General features: G+C 49.7%; 1 protein-coding gene across 1 annotated transcript; it reads left to right on the top strand.

Moving 5' to 3' along the window:
• The first annotated feature begins 425 nt into the window (after positions 1 to 425).
• On the top strand, positions 426 to 17573 carry LOC133353349 (annexin A13-like). The gene is made up of 11 exons (XM_061569522.1): positions 426 to 729; positions 3141 to 3216; positions 6358 to 6452; positions 8641 to 8811; positions 9658 to 9691; positions 10399 to 10478; positions 11043 to 11111; positions 12532 to 12633; positions 15271 to 15346; positions 16072 to 16184; positions 16966 to 17573. The coding sequence occupies exons 1-11, from the start codon at positions 715 to 717 to the stop codon at positions 17083 to 17085; spliced, it is 951 nt and encodes a 316-aa protein (XP_061425506.1). The 5' UTR covers positions 426 to 714; the 3' UTR covers positions 17086 to 17573.
• The last annotated feature ends 190 nt before the right edge of the window (positions 17574 to 17763 follow it).

Below are 17763 nucleotides of genomic sequence, written 5' to 3'. Positions count from 1 at the left end.
ACTGTACCACTACAAAGCTCCCCCATGTAGCCTTCAACGGGCTGTTGGGGCAAGTGCTGTTAGCGAGCGCCTCGATATCAAAGCCCGCACAGCGCACCTCTGAGGCAGTGGTGTGGTCAGAACCACCACGCCAGGCAAATCTCCCCAGTGCTGATGTTTACTACACACCGCACCAGGTACTCATTTGAGGCCGAGTCGATCTAGGGGGAGGCCGATTAACCGGTTCAGATAATCGCCACCGGTGTTGGCCGTGTGCGGGAATCCAACTCAGGTTTCGCTGGGGTCGTAGGGCAGCCGTAGCGCTAACCGCCAACCCACCGCTCCTACACACAGCCCCCTGTGTCTCTCACACAACACAAAACAAACAAGGATCCATACTCTTTGGTTCTTTCGGTAAAGGTGAATTCACGTAGGTGATTTTTTTTTAGTTATTTTCATTTTGTTTGTATTATTTTATTATTTATTCTTTTCGCCTACGTGACTTTACCAAAAGAACCAAAGAATACACAACACAAACACCACAACGTTTGCACTGCCACGGATCGGCAACGCCCTTCTGCTGCTGCTCGTGCCTGGGTTTTATCGACCGCCGATTTAAGCACCGCCCCGCCTCGGAGGGCAAGGAGACTCGAGGTGCACAAGCCGGCAGCCACACAATCTGCCAACAGAGATCTGGTGGGTCTCAGCGCGACACCCTCTCTTGAGCATCAAACCATGGGCAACATGCAGGTGAGTTCGGCAAGCCCTCCGTCGTAGTTAGTATCACTGCCAACGCCATTCGACGTGTGGCCAACATGATGGGGACGTTAAATCCGCACGCGCGCGCGTAATGTGATAACTGGGGAATATTCGTCAATACCACTGCCATAGAGAGGGAAAATAAATGTAACAGGCGACCGTTTGGACCAAATGGGTCGTATTCATAGCAGTCAGATAAAAAAATCCACATTAAATCAGTAATGCGAACAATCTCAAGCCTTTGTCAATCCACTGCTGGATGAAAACCTGGCCACCCGTCCGTCTCATGTCGTATCGGTCGTAAGGGTCGTTTGACCATACTTCACCACGCTGGTCATTGCGGGTTGGTGAAGCATTTACTTAAGCAATGGACTTTTATTGCAGGGTGTTAGGGGTAACAGGTTGCATGTTATGTAATGTGCAGTGACGGTGTATGATGGTCTGAGTGTATCATTATGGCAGAGGTGCAGTTGCAGATGTATACGTATGGAGTTTACGCAGTACATACAAATGTTAAAGGTCAAAGGCGCAGCCCTGCAATTGTTTGATCAAGCGACACTGCTGTTGGAAGGGCCTCCACTGGAGCGAGCTCTAGATTGCCTCTATGCACTAATGAATAATGCCTGTTGCAATGAAGACATCAGTTTGGAAATTTGTGTTACTTCCTCGTATATTTGGGTTTTCTCCAGGGTTTTCCTCCAGTTTCTTCCCACAATAATCTAAACACTCATTCGTGGAATGGGCCAAACATCCACATTGAAGAAAATAAAAAAAATCAGTCTTTAGCTGTGCGCCTGTGCTTTACTTCATACGGAACTGTCCGGAACACGGTTCAGGGAATAATGTTGACATCCAGTCACATACATCTCACCTTATTTTATTCTCATTCTACCCTACATTCCTATTAACCTGTTCATAGGATTATAGGGATGTTTTGGTTTTTTTAGAATAATATAGGATCATGGATAGGTGTATCTTGTGGCTCTCTCGTGGTAGTGCCTTACGTTGATCAACCCTACTCCAAGACGCCCTGGCAACGTTCCGGGAAAGAAAAAATATCGAGTGAGAAATCAGGCTCTTATCTGGTTTTTTTGCGGCTCAGTTAGGCTTTCCTGGGTCAAGGAAGGGAAATTATTAAATGTATTCCCTGCAGCAGTCGGCGCGGGAGGCAGAGGAGAGGGAGATGACATCATCCCACTGTACTATCCATTACTTGTAGGGCGTATGAAGGAGCATTGCGTATGGGTTTGCAGCTACACGCGAATGGAAAATGCTGATTGATTCCGATTAATGGTGGTCAGTGTAATGATAACAACGGTGGGATCAGTGACGGATTAAGCGAGTGCGGGGCCTGTAGCATCTGTTATAAAGGGGCCTTAAATAAAAAAACACGTAAATATTAATACACACATTTTTTAAACTTTCCAGTAAAGTAATTTTATTTTTTCATTTGCTATACAGCCAGATAATACGACAAATCGCTAATCTTAAACACCCAGTCGTTCATAAAAGTTGAAGGCAGTACAGTACTATAGTAATAGAGCAAGTGCAGAATCACTGAACCGAATATTGATAGCTTGAAAGCATTTAGCGCGGAGCCCTTGAAAGTGCGGGGCCCGTAGCATTTGTAGCTACTTTTGCTCCGATGATAATCCGGCAACTCAACGTTGGGGTGGCTATGCCCTTTGTATTTGGGTCATTTCAAAAATGTGGCCTGCCAGGGCGCAATCCAAATGTTGTGAGTTCAAATCTTGATTAGGTGGGGGGGGGGGGGGGGGTTGACTCAGCCCATCATCCCTCCGGGGTAGATAAATGAGAAGCCAGCCAGGTGGTTGCATTGGTGGAGAGAGTGGCTCGCAATCGGAATGTTTAGAAATCAAATCTTGACTGGGGGTTGATGCAGCCCGGTATCCCTCCGGGGTAGATACATTAGTACCAATTAGGACTATGTGAGTGAAATTATAAAGAATCGACAGTTTAGCAGTAAATTGTGATTTAGATTGGAGAGCAACTTCACATCTAAATAAATAAAAACATTGGACAATAACAGTGCCGTAAACGACACAATATATAATAGCAGACGTTTCGGGCAATGGCCCTTCTTTATAGAACATGCGCAACACTTCGCCTGTTATACATTTTTCTTCGATGGCAGTGTCACACACGTGTCACACACGGAACGCGTTGACTTTTTGTTGTTGTTAAGGAGCAACCCACACGTCTTTTGTACCAGTGACTGTCCATCCCAGCCAGCCAGCCAGCCAGCAAAACTTTTATTCTTACACCGAGCCCTGTCTCTGTTCACCATGCGCCACTGCAACGCAGCAGCGAGCAGCATCAACGAGACTTTTCATCGGAATTGTAAGAGGGCGGTGGCGGTGACCCTACGTGTGTGTTCACAGCCGACCGTGGAAGACTTTCCGGACTTCGACGCTGAACAAGATGCCAAGGATCTGTGCAAAGCGTGCAGAGGGATCGGTAATGATGACCAAAGAAAAAGATACCCCGTATAGCCTTAACACACTGTTGTGGAAAGTGCTGTTAGCGAGCACCTATGAAGGCCGGCACGGCACACGAGGGGGTGGGTGGCCAGCACCACGCCCGGCCGCCTTTGTCTCCCCAGTGGCGATGCATACACACCGTACCAGGTACTCATTTGAGGCTGAGTCGACCTAGGAGGAGGCCTAGAACCGGTTCAGATAATCGCCACTGGTGTTGGTCGTGAGCGGGAATCGAACTCGGGTCGCCAGTTTCGTAGCGCAGCGCACTGACCGCTACACTACCGCTCCACACACACACACAGACACACACACACACAGACACACACACCGTCCTGCCACCGCCGTCTCTACGCATGCGGAATGGGTGGACATGTCCCCCCCCAACCCCTCCCCCCGCCCAACATTTTTTGTCTCTCTCCATGTGCTTCTCTGCGGTCCTCTGGCTGTCCGTGTGTCTCTCTGCGTTTGTCTCCCTTTGTGTTTCTTGCTCTCTCTCTCCTTGTCTTTCTCGATCCAGTATTCACGTATTTCCGTGTGTCTCTCTGTGTCTGTCTCTCTAGCTCTCTATGTCTTTGTGTTACTCGTGTTTTGTGTCCGTTTCTGTCCGTTCCTTTCTGTGCGTTTCCTCGTGTCTTCCTGTCTCTCTCGGTGTCTATCTGTCGCTCCGCTTGCCTCTCAAAGCCCCTCTCTGGACCCATACTGTGCTTGTCTCCAGGGTGCATCTAAACACGATCTGCACAGCACTCCACTCCGGTGCTGAGATGGCTCTGACTGGCACATTAGAACGAGATTAAGAGGCAAGCCATAATGCTGAAATACAGGTTGATCGATATGAAGCAACAGACTATGGAGCTTTGAGGTTTGTGTGGTATAAACTGTGAACCTGTTCAAATACACGCCTTGAAACAGCCACAGCCACATGCGAAAACAAATATTCACCTTATAGCCTCCACAGGCTGTTGTGGCAAGTGTTGTCAACGAGCACCTAATGAAGGCGGCGTGGCAAGCTTTACACCCAACCACCTTTGTCTCCCCAGTGGTTTACACGTCGCACCAGGTACTCATTTAAGGCTGAGTCTATCTAGCGGAGGCCCATGATCGGTACAGATATATTCGCCACTCATGTTGGCCGTGAGCAGGATTCGAGATTAAGTTACCAGGTTAACCACTTACACTCCCACCGAACATAAATAAACACAAATGACACCAACATGCATACGGTACAAAGGCAAACGATACTCCCCCCCTGCACCCCCTCCGCTTTAGCCTCAACAGACTCTTGAAATGTCGGGGCTACACCGCCACTGCGAGTTTCTAGATCCGCCCATGCTCAGAGGTCATCCGAGCACGCGGCATCTCATTGCGAGAAAGGTGTTGTTTGGCTCCCGTGTGTGTCGGTGTATTTGCGGAACTGCGAACAGCGACTTTCCGCCTCGTATGAAGAACTCGCTCATTGCATCGCGCGGTGCTTTCAAATGCACTTCTGCGGCCGTCTGGAATGCTCTCCTTTGCGATATTGTGAAGCCGCTGGAGCTATGCACTTTTAAATCTAGATTTAAAATTCATTTCTTTGGAGATTATTTCCGTGTTTAGTTTGTTGTCCGTTCCCCGCACCTCCGAACAGTGTGGTTGGCTACGTACAGTGCGAAAAAAGTTCAACATGCATACATTACTTGAGTCTGGTTGCGAGATGTTTTGCTGTATCGTCTGCTCTGAAGAAGGGGCATTGAAACGTCGGCTTATGTACCAAAAGTACAACATGGTCGTCAATAACACTACTTTCCCAGCAAAAAAAATATTAATCAAATTGGCCAAACATCCCTAATGCATGACACTCCTCAAAATGACTCTTGAAAATCAGGCTTTCCTAAATAAAGGCTTTCATTATTTTACGTAGCACTCGTACGGTTAGTCAAGGGGCCAAGATCAGGTATCTGACATGTCATTACCCACCTTATGTGGCAAGACTTTACGTAAAAAAAAACCTATCCAAACAAGTGCTGAAACATGTTTACTATCCAAGTAAATAAATTGGTACCACAAACTTTTGTGACAGATTTATGCTTTCGCCCATGAGCTAAAAGCAAACAGTTTATTCTAATAATATTCACGGGAATATGTTTATCCGAGAAAGCCTCACTAAGTGTCAGGAGTCTTTTTCTCTCTCCAGAATATTTGGCCAATTCCATTTCGAGGATGAGTGTTTTGCACATCGAAGGAAACTGCCGCTAGCCGGAGATGACCCGTCACGCATGTGCGATCTGAACCCCCTCGCAGCACTGCCACGTCCAGCCGATTGACTTTGAGTCTCAATAATCTGTGCCATTCGCCAATGCTTACCTCCAGAAGCGATGGGGGTCCAGGCATGATCACTCCCAAGCGGTCATGCATGTTTTTTGTACCCGCCGGTTGCAGAGGTTTGTGGTTCAAGCCCCCCCCCCCCCCCCCCCCACCACCGGCCGCCCCGGTTAATACTGCGGCTGCATTAACGATTAATACGCGCCATCTGCATCGCAGCGGACGTTACGAATTTCCTGTGACGTCGTTCGAAAGAGACTAGGCCTTGTAACACCGGCAGTCGTGGTCCAAATATGTCACGGTCCAAATTTACGTGTTTCGCGAAACAACACTGTCATTGGGAGAGAAAAAAAACCGAGAGCAACATCGCCGTCCCCCCTCCTACTGACGGATGATTGCCCACCTGTGGGCTGGTACTGCGTCACCTTGTGTCACACAGCTATCATCAGGGGTCCCCCCTCCCCAGGATAAAAAAAGTAATAATACTGCAGATGGGCACAGGAATGATTGTGAAGTTTACCTGTGGGGAGCGGTGGTGCAGCAGTACCTGGTGTGGTGTGTAAACATCGCCACTGGGGAGACAAAGGCGGTCGGGCGTAGTGCTGGCCACCCACCCCCTCGTGTGCCGTACCGGCCTTCATAGGTGTTCGCTAACAGCACTTGCCCCACCCATCTGTTACAGGCTAAACGGGGGATCTTTGTCTTTGTATACCTTTAAAGTGCTTAGAGTTGCTGGTGCCATATGAATACAATTCCTTATCCGTGTGAACCGTGTGCTCGTTACGACAGTGAAACCTCAAGAGTAACTCTCCCTCGGCAGGCACGGACGAAGACGAAATCATCGCCATCATCGCCAACCGCTCGGCCCGGCAGCGGGAGGAGGTCGAACGAGCGTACAAGTCGATGTATGGAAACGTAAGTGGGATTTCCAGGAGCAAGCCGCACCAGAGCTGACGTTTCCCCACTCCTCCAGTCCTCCTCGGTGGCAAGATGTTAAGTACCTCGCCTGGTATGCAGGAGGTCATGGGTTCGATCCCCTGATGCCTGCTGTATATTAGGAGTTTGCATGTTTCTCTCCCTGTGGTTGTGTGGATTTTTTTCCCCTCCACATTTACAATCATGCATTTAGAGTATTTGGCTGCAATAAATGTCCACATGATAAGCCACATCGTTGGCCAGGTTGCTTCTGAAAAAAATCTTCATAGCTCAGTGGGCCTCACCTGCTAAAATCTAAATAGTTTCGTTTGTGGGTTATCTCATGGCAGGCTATAACACATGGAGCTGCCTTTCCCGACACACACCGTTCGGCTTTGACAGCGGCTGTACGCCAACAGTCGTCAGGCTCAACCACAGTCCGGTAGTATTTCTTGTTTCGTGAATGGAAAATCACCGCCGTCATTTTACCACTTGGGCAACGGGAGGGGTGTGCAGTGGGGGTGCCGGATGACCTTTGACCCGGAGAAAAAGGAGCAGCAGCAGCGTACGAGTTTACCAGGCACTGGCGCAATACGCAGCAGCACAATCTCCCAAGCCGAGGCTCGTTGTGTATACACGGATTAAACGGGCGATAACAGATCGTTGTGGCCGGCCCAGATGTCCTTTGCTTAGGTAAATGAAACGAGGCAAAGTCTCTGTTTTGAGCGTTGGTGACCCTGAAGCCGTAGGGATGAATTTTCATTCTGTGTTCTGTCCACAGACAGTGGGCTTTTCCTGGTAAAATAAAAATCAAAGTTTCGATATATTTGTAATTTTTTTGTGACTTTCTTACCTTTCCTGTACTTTGCACTCCTATCGTGTTGTTGTATTGTCTGTTGTCGTAACGTTCTGACCCGCCCCTATTGGACATCTGTGAAAAAGGGCTTCATAGCTCATCGGATTTCTCCAGGATAAATATTCTGATTCCGACGTGTTTGCACTGAATTCGGCGGCGATCTTCACCTGTCCATACGTCCTCGTCGAACATCTGCTAGCATCGTCATTCTTTTCCTTCCCTCAATCATCTCTTTCAGCTCATTCCCTCTGACTACCGCACATCCGCTCACCTCCTTCAACTCATTCCCTCTCACTACGCGGCCGAATCGGGGATCATCATGGCCAGGACGAGTAGACCTACCGTGCATATATTTGTACTTTTTTTTATTTGGCAAAATTCCGGGCCTCTAACACCGGCACACATGGGCTTCTTCTGTCGAGCAATGTCGCGGGATCTCACACGCGACGATGCAGAGTAGACGGTACCCGCCGTGCGTTCGTGGTCAATGTACCCGGGCAGCGTTCACCGCAGCCGGCAGCGAGCGGCTCGCGGTCGGAAGGTTTGCGATTTCAACTCGTGTTCGAAGTTGACCGAGCCGATCATCCCTCTGGGGTAAGTAAAACGAGTGCCACATTGCGGGGGAAATCAACAGCGGTTGTCCTACGGATAGACTCACTCTCACCATAGGAACGTGAACGTTCTTATAAAGAAAATGCCTCTTGGCCGTGAACAGGCCATGAGCGCCGCTATGAGTGCTCGATGCCTCGACCGTTAAAACTTTCAAACTATTTTTTTTTATTTTACCACATAAGGCCCACTGAGCTACTGTATAGGTCTTTTTCAGAGGCGACCTGGCCACAAATGATAGCTTAGCGAAGTGGCTCATCACGTGAAAATTTATAGCAGCAAAATACTCTAAACGCGTGATGTTGATTCTCAATGTGTGGAGGGAAAACCCAGAGGATCCGGAGAAAAATCCACGCGACCACGGTGAGAGAGACATGCAAACTCCAAATATGCAACAGGCGTCAGGGTCCGGATGGAACCCACGACCTCCTGCATACCAGGCGAGGGAGTTAACATCTGGCCACCGCGGTGCCGCATTAACCAGGACAGCCGCGGGGAGGGAAGGGGAGAAGGTGTGGGGAGGGCGGAGGGCAAACCTCAGCAACATGCGGCAACACGCGGCAAACGCGTCGCTTGCCAGTCACGTCGCGGCATGACGTATGCATTCTGATCTTTGAATGTACGAATGCATGAAACTTCTTTCGCGTCCGTAAGTAGCCAACAGTGCTAATCGGATGTGCGGGGGAAGTGACTCGGTGTGCGTGTATGCGCGTGTGCCCGCAGGACCTGGTGGAGGTGCTAAAGGGCGAGCTGCGCGGCGAGCTGGAGACCGTGGTGGTGGCGCTGATGGACCGGCCGTGCGTGTACGACGCCAAGCTCCTGCGCGGCGCCATGCGGGGCATCGGCACGGACGAGTCGCTGCTCGTCGAGATCCTGTGCACGCGGCAGAACGCGGTGAGACAACTTCCATGGCTGAAATGACCTGGAGGAGGCCTTCGTTCAGTGGTGGATTGATGAGAGTGCTGTGACCTAGTCCCTGCTAATTAACCCTTTCCCAAACTGGTGACGTGCATGTACGTCACCGCTGAAGCTCATAACGCGCGTTCCGAGATTCAGCGGTGAACGGGATCCATCCTCTAACTTGCAGATGTCTCGGAACGGGAAGGGGTCAAGGCAGGTCCAAACATCAGTGATCAGTTGCGCAACCAAATCTAACCTCAACCAAATTGCGCAACTTAAACACCTGCGACTGCTTTGTCCATTTCCGAGCAAGCAGTTGAGCAACAATGAATAATTAAAGAACGTGTTCAGGATTGCAGCAACCAATCATAGCGATGAATTACGTAACTATAAATCACTGAGCAGATCGACGCTTGACAGTAGAGTCTGTCTCAGCTGTGAGCAACCGGTTGCGCAACTGCTCGCAACCAATTGCAGAGACATCCAGGTATGAGCGATTCAGTTGCACGCAATGACGTTGCGCATAAAAATGAAGCTACAGAAACATTAAGCAGATATAGGGTGACTCTTGTACCAATATGTAAACGGACAAGGGTGTATGTCAAATTCAATTGCAAGTGCGGTTATTGTAAAGAACGAATAATTTTAAGATATAAAAAATCGGCACAAAAAATGTAATAATTGGAACATGGTTTTTTGCGTTGTTATTTTAACTGTGTTTACTGTGTTAAGAATTATAGTACCGTAATTCAAGTTTGTATCACTTTCCCGACCTGCACCTATTCAAATTAAACCGCCTGATTGCAATGCCCTAACCCGTGCTCATTCTGTGTTCTGCAGAATATCAACGCAATACGGATGTCTTACAATGAGAGTAAGTAAGAATTGAGATTTTTATTTATTGGGTGCTTAAATTCCCCAGTGTCCCACATCTCAGTCACTCCAATCTTAAGCCTAGGGGACCCCCCTGGTGGCAGCTGTCCCTGTGCGGCACGAGTTGACGCTGCACCGGCCTGCGAGTGGGCATTCATCGGCCACTAGTTCATTTGTAGCAAGCACGTTGTGTGTAATGAGTGCGACCTTACAATGTATGAGTTCGGCAACTGGAAGCCAACGCAGCTCAGCGAGCACTGGACGGACCACGGTCGGATCTTCCAGTACCCGTCACGACACGCGCCAACATTTTTTGTACGCGTCACAGCTTGGTAATGTTTTTTGCCAGACGCGCCCCGTAGAGTAGCGAGTTCAATATTTGAGCCTTATCGATGCTATGCTACGCTCCGCCGTGTTGGCCACGTCACGACTCATTCGTGGTCGGATGTGTCGTAGAGCCCTTATATGAAATCGCAGGACCTGGCTATATTTCGTGACCTGATTTGTTCGAGCACTGACACCCGGCCGCCCGCCAGTAGGGTGTTCCTAAGTGCCATGAAGTTGGGCTGGGGAAGAAGGGGGTTCTGGGACTGTGGTTTGGATAAGGGGGGGCGGCCGGAATGATGGGGGGGTGGTGTGGCTACGAGAGAGAGACGCTGCGTGTTGGTGTGGAGGTCACTTGTGGACAACGTCGCTGACCCTTTGCAGTTTTTGACCGAGACCTAGAGTCGGACTTGTCGAGCGAGACGAGCGGAGACCTCAAGAATCTGCTGGTGGCGCTTGTGCAGGTAAAGTTGCAGTCCCACTCCTCCTGCTCTCTGTGCCTCTGAATCATCCGACGCAAAATCATATTTTCCACGTGGCAGATCTTCCTATTATCTGCCGCATTTGCAGGGTATTGGCAATATTCGTATTTTGTCTGAGCCTTTGCAACCATAATGCAATAACAATGCAGGCACTGGATGGATTGTTGTCATCGCAGGATCGTTAGAGGTACCAGCAGCTTGAGGAGGCCTTCATCCGGCAGTGGACTGACTATAGCTGATGATGATGATCATGATAATGATGAGTGATTGTGATGATGATTGTTGATGGTGGTGGTGATGATGGGAATAATAAATGATAATTGATTCTTTTTGATAATGATGTTGTTGATAAGTAATGAAATTGATTGCTTGATGATTGTATGTATGTATGTTGAAATTATTTTGCACCGTACGTAACCCATCGTGGCAATCGGAGGTGCGATGATAGTAATAATGATACCGATGAATGAATGGCGATGACGATAATTGACGGAAGATAATTACTTACGATGATGAAGATGACGAAACTCCTCGTGTCCGCCGCAGGGAGATCGAGACTCGGGGTTCGACATCGATGAAGATCAGGCAGAGGAGGATGCGCGGGAACTGCATGAAGTACGCCTGACAGCCCCACGTTCTACGGATGGTGGCGACGTGGCCTCGCGTTCCGGGTTCACGGGTCAAAACCCGGTTAAACCGTTCCCGTTGCGATGACGTATGTGTACGTGTACGTCATCAGTTTTTCTTCCGATTCCGTTCCGATGACGTACGTTCCGATGACATGCGTACGTCATCAGAATGGAATCGGCAGAAAAAATAAAATAACTTTATTGGGACGTCATCAGGTGCATGGCACAGTTTGGCGTGCAGCTATCATAGAGTGCGGTTGTGTGGCTACAGTTCACCGATGACGTACGTGTACGTGTATGTCATCACCTTTTCTTCTGATTCTGTTCTGATGACGTACGTTCCGTTGACATGCGTACGTCATCAGAATGGAATCGACAGAAAAAAATTATAATAAAATTACTTCATCGGTACATCTTCAGGTCATGTGGGAGGGCGTGTGGCACGGCACCCCGCTATCGTAGAATGCCGTGGTCGTCTCGCTACAGTTCTCTGTCGTGAAAACAGCGGCGCCACGCCTCTCTGAATAAAAATTTACGCCGAGCCGCTAGTGCGTTCCTGAGATTCACCCTGCAACTTGCAGATGTCTCGCAACGGGAAAGGGTGAACACCGCCGTGGGTGAATCAAACCACAACAACGACCCGCGGCGTCCCCTTCACGGTGGACGTCACAGATGAACAATGCTTTGCGCTGCCAGTGGTCTGCATGCACATTCGTCAATGACACTGACCGAAAGAGGGAATATTAATTTATTTAAAAAAAGATATATAGTATAATTATCAAGTGAGAAATTAAGATCCTAATATAGTTAAGCCCCAAAAAGTCGAATTTATTGAGATTCCACATTCGTATGACGGGGGAAAGTCTATCCAGAGGACAACCGCTGGTGACTTTCCCACAAAGTGGTGCACACTTTATCGACCCCAGTAGAGATGATGGGCTGAGTCAACGCCCTTAACCAGGATGTGAACTCGCAGCCTTTCCGATGGCAAGTCGCTCGCTCTAGCGCTGAGCCAACCGGTTGGAGCGTGACGTAAAGAAGATGAGTTGCACTTGGAAATGTTAAACGTACTGCAGTCACTCGCCTCCTTATCACTCTGCTATCGCTACTACTACTGTGTGTGAGTGTGTGCGTGCATGGGGAGCGGTGGTGCTGCATTTAGCAGGCCCGAGTCCGATTCCCGCTGACGGCCAACATCAGCGACGATTATCTGAACTGCTTCCTGGGCCTCCCCTAGGTCGACTTAGCCTCAAATAAGTACCTGGTGCGGTGTGTAACCATCGCTACCGGTACTGGCCACCCCTTGTGCGCCGTGCTGGCCTTCATAGGCACTACTTGCGTATAGGACTTACCCCACCAGTCTTTTAAGGCTCTTCGGGGGACCTTTTGCCTTTGTGCGATCACAGGCCGGCGAGGGCAAGTGGGGCACGGATGAGTTCGTGTTCAACGCGGTGCTCGCCAAGCGCAACTACATGCAGCTGCGAGCCACGTTCTGCGCGTACGAAATCGTGAGTCTCAATTCCTACGGACAAGCTCCACTCCAATCGCCTCCTCGTGTCTCTGCCATCGATGCGATACCACGGTCGCCGAGTCGCTCGCTCGCTCACCGGCGGTTAGTCTCTTCCTTGTCACGCTACTATTGCTACCACGTCACTCGCCAACTCCACCAGCCCACATTGAGGACTCGGTCAAACAGACTGGCCGTTTCGTTTCAATCACACTGTGTTCATCCGCCACCACGCTGCAGGTCACTACTAGACACTCACCCACCCACTCACCTGCTCACAACACTGCAGATCACAACTACACACCCACTCACCACACTGCTTCTCTTTCTTTGCTAGCACCGCTCCACTTGGGAACCCCTCCCATCGTCTCTTTTCCCAAGTTATTATAATAACCCTGCTGAATTCAGGAAAATCATTAAACTCTTACCCATTACTACCGTTAACTATAACACAATACATTAGCCAATAACACATTACAAGGTTAATTTTGCTATTTGTTGCTGGCCACTTGGCGTTTTGTGCTTTTTGAGGGGGGGGTGCTTAGCAACTCCGATTTTTTAAAAAATGTATCACCCCACTAGAGCACCCCCCTCTCTCTCATCACATCTCCGACGCTCAGTGGGGTCGAGCCTGTGCCGTGCCGCACGAGTTGGGAGACGGGCCGGCCATTACCAGGCGCCGGTTGTGGTCTTGCTTTGCGGCCAGGAGATGGCAGCACAGAAGTGGATTATCGAATGGCCAAAGGCAATCAGAGAATTATAATTTTTTACCAGGTAGGGGGGCCGTCCATAAATGACGTCGCGCGATTTTGGACGATTTTTGACCCCCCCCCCTTCGTCACACGGCGTCACAAAAAGTCAGACCCCCCCCCCCTCATATATGACGTCACAAAGCTCTGCCCCCCCCCCCCCCCCAAAATAATGAAACATGCTTAAAATCGCTTTAAACTATTGTCATTGTAGTGCGTATTTAATAAGATGTTGTAGTAGGACACATTTATTAAAAAGTCTATTTAATTAAGTAGAACGTGTTGTCAATATTTATTTAAAGTTGTGCATTTTGATGTGGCGTCACATTTCTCAACCTCCCCCCCCTCCTCGTCACACATCGTCACAAATGCCTGACCCCACCACCCCCCCCAGGTGCGTGACGTCATTTATTGACGGCCCCTAAGGTCAACTGAGCGATGTAGCTCTTTGTCAGAAGCGACCTGGCCACAAATGAAAGCTCAACGAAGTGGCTTACCACGTGGAAATTGATAAGAGGCCAAATACTCTAAATGCACGTTTCTAAGCATGCCGAGAAGTCAGGGGTGGGGAACCTTTTTTCTTGCAAGGGCCATTCGGATATTTATAACATAATTCGCGGGCCATACAAAATTATCAACTTAAAAATTAGCCCGTTATATTTGGTAAAACATTTCATTAACTCACCCCTAATGCGATGGCTGGAACTGCTTCTCTTTGGCGAGGCGTGTGATGTTAGCTGGTATTGATGATGTTGCTACTCGCAATTGCTTTTCCAGGTTTGCTCCTAGATTTATTGAATTTCGAGTCCTGCCTACGGTTGCCTTGGCAGGGCCAGACCAAATGATGTTGCGGGCCTCATACGGCTATAAGTGGAGGGAGCGGCCGGGTAGGATGGCACATTTAAGTTATTAATCAACGGTTGAGTAGCCTCCTGTAGGCCACTGGCGTGTCACTACCCAGCTACACTGCGGCCTCCACCTGATCACCACCACACATGGACTTCGGTCTCAGAGCGACATCTCAAAACACGAGAGACTCTGTACGCAGCCACAGTGCCGCCGCTGTGTGTAACTTCATTCCAGAGCGGAAGCAGGTGGATCTCTTGACAATTCTGGCAAAATCGCTCGATGATGGTTGAATGTAATTTACCAGCGAAACGTCACGGCGCTCAAATTGTAAAGGTCGTGGATGTACTCTCCAACACGGCGGTGGGCTGAAGTAGTAACTATTGGCGCGTTTTGTTTAAGTGACAAACCTTACCGGTTAGCTGTGTCGGGTGGTGGCGGGTTACGATACATTTATACTCACGCGATCTAAACCAACAACCTTTATCATGAATTATATTGGTCGCGAAAGCATTACGTGTCAAATTCATTCAGAGATTTAACAATTTCACGACGCCCGCAGAACAGCTGCTACTGTTTTAAATTGTTACCTACAATGGACAAAACTTCCTCCGGGAAATAACTGGTACAGAGGGGGGTAGGGGGGGAGGTTGTACCCTCGCAAAAGTAAACAGCTGCTTTCCAAAGAACGGTCTGGCATAAGCCACAGGTGAGTTATATAGTTATTTTTCAGAAGCGACCTGGCCACAAATGATAGCTCAAACGAAGTAGCTTATGATCACGTGGAAATGTATTGTAGGCAAATACTTTTAATGCGCATTTATAACTGTGGAGGGAAAAACCGAAGGACCCCGAGAAAATTACACACGACCACGGGGAGAGAGACACGCAAACCTCCAAATATACAGGCGTCAGTTGGGATCGAACCCACGACCTCCTGTATATCAGGCGGGGTAGTTAACAGTTCGTGTGTGTGGCGCAAGGCTGTCTCTATATGAACGGCCGTCTCTTCTCTGCTGTCCTCTTCCTCCATGTGCGAGCAGCTCCATGGCAGCGACATAGAGGAGGTGATCAAGAGCGAGGTCTCAGGAATCCTGCAGGAGGCTTATCTGACAATTAGTACGTACGCACGTGTCTGTGTATGCATGCGCGGTATGTACTTCACTACAGCCACCACATTCGTGACTTGCACAGTAGGTCATGAGTGAGCGAATTAGCTATTTTTCCCCCTAGAATGGTCTAGAAAGCTGAAAATTAGCACGAGTATATTTTATTATCTTGATTTAATCACGTTTGCGGAGTGGTTGAGTTGCTGTGACCTGCAGTGTGGTGAGTAGTTGAGTTGTTGGGCACTGGAGTGTGGTGAGTGGCGATTGGTCGAGTCGTTGTGCCCTGCAGTGTGGTGATTGGTTGTGTTGCAGTGTGGTGAGTGGTTGAGTGGCTGTGACCTGCAGTATGGTGATGGGTTGAGTTGTTGGGCCCAGCAGTGTGGTGATTGGTTGAGTTGTTGGGCCCTGCAGTGTGGTGATTGGTTGAGTGGCTGCGATCTGCAGTGTGGTGATTGGTTGAGTTGTTGGGCCCTGCAGTGTGGTGAGTGGTTAAGTGGCTGTGACCTGCAGTGTGGTGATTGGTTGAGTTGTTGGGCCCAGCAGTGTGGTGATTGGTTGAGTTGCTGTGACCTGCAGTGTGGCGAGTGGTTGAGTGGCTGCGACCTGCAGTGTGGTGGTGGAACACAGCAGCACGCTCGCTTGAGAGCTATGGGCACCGCGAGACGCGAGCGTGGCGTTGGCGACCGTAACGTAAACGGGCGCCCTGGTTCCCGTGTCCCACTGTGGTCCCGGCAGTTCGCTGCGCTAAGGACGCTCAGGCCTACTTTGCAGAAAAGATCTACCGGTCCATGAAGGGCATCGGCACCGACGACGACACCCTCATCCGCATCATCGTCAGCCGGGCTGAGGTAGGGTGGCCTCGTGGGGGAAGGGGGGGGGGGTGTCTGGGGAGAGGCACGATTCTGGTCTGGAACAGGTCCGGATAGTGTGCCACCTCTTGAGTTTCAAAAGAAACCAATTACGTGCCTAAAGTCGGGTCCACACCTTTGGAATCAGCTGCTGAACTAAATCGTGAAATTGCCCGCAACTGCTTTGCGCAAGGGAATTAGACGACGCATTGTTCTGGATCGTAACGACCAATGACAGTTCGCAAATGCGTCACATGGTGATGACATACATTGCTACAAATCGTCTAGGTCAGGGGTGGGGAACAGTCCAGGCCCGTGGGCCTTATATATATTGGTGTGGCCCTGCCAAGGCAACCACAGGCGGGACTCGAAATTCAATAAATCTAGGAGCAAACCTGGAAAAGCAGTTGCCAGTAGCAACATCATCAACACCAGCTAACATCGCACGCCTCGCCAAAGAGAAGCAGTTCCAGCCATCACATTAGGGGTGAGTTAATTACATGCTTGACCAAATATAACGGGCACATTTTTAAGTTGATAATTTAGTATGGCCCGCGAATGATGTTATAAATATCCAAATGGCCCTTGTCAGAAAAAAGGTTCCCCACCCCTGGTCTAGGTGATCGACGCTTGACAGTTCGCAACCGGTTGTGCAACTGCTTGCAACCGATCACTTGGACGCTGCGCAACCCGGTTTATCGGCGAATTTCCACCAGCGCAAGATTCTGGATGGGGGGGGATGCTGACTGCACCTGCATGCTGCCACGTCGTGTGCCCTTAGGTGGACCTGGGGACCATCCGGGAGAAGTTCAACGACGAGTACGGGACTCCGCTCGGAGAGTGGGTCGATGGCGAGTGCGGCGGGGACTACAAGAAGATTCTCCTGGCTCTCCTCCACTAGGGCCGCCGTGGTGGTATACAGGTCGTGGGTTCGATCCCAACACCTGTATAGTTGGAGTTTGCATGTTTCCCTCCCTCTGTCGCGTGGATTTGCCTCCGGCTTTTAACTATTTGACAGCTGTAAAGCTGCATCCAGAAGCGATCCCTATCAGCAAACTCTTTGTGATCTCCGGGTAAAAGGTGCTTTGGAAGTATAACTTATGATGATTGTTTAAGGCTAATTGTTCTGCCCCAACGGGTTGCTGCCCCCCGGCGACGTGGGGGGGGGGGGGGGGGGATAGCCCTTTTCCCCCCAACCCCCCCCCCCCCACTTTGGCACTGCCCATGCCAGGAGCCAAGGATGTTCGATGTTCATCGCGAGGTGTTCACGATGCATGCTGGCATCCTGTGTTGGTGTTCGTGACGTGGTCCGGTGTGTAATCAACTGTTAATTCAGAAAGGCATGTGACTTCCAATGTGAAAACTGGGTGCAGTAAAAATAGCGTATAACGTCGATGGTGTGGATGGAGGTGTGCTCTTTTGTTTGTTTTGTTACGCGAGATATCCTTTGGATCACACCGAGAGACAGAAAGGGGAGTACAGAACGCATGCCAGGTTCAATGGCATTGTCCAGAATGTAAAGGAGACACCGAGAGTGCTTGGGTGGGACACGTCATGGCTGAAAGGGACGGTGACCGAC

The sequence above is a fragment of the Lethenteron reissneri genome, chromosome 43 (genome assembly GCF_015708825.2).
Source record: "Lethenteron reissneri isolate LAM-NWPU_2019-01 chromosome 43, ASM1570882v1, whole genome shotgun sequence".
Lineage (NCBI taxonomy): Eukaryota > Metazoa > Chordata > Hyperoartia > Petromyzontiformes > Petromyzontidae > Lethenteron > Lethenteron reissneri.
This window is presented reverse-complemented; position numbering and strand designations above follow the sequence as displayed.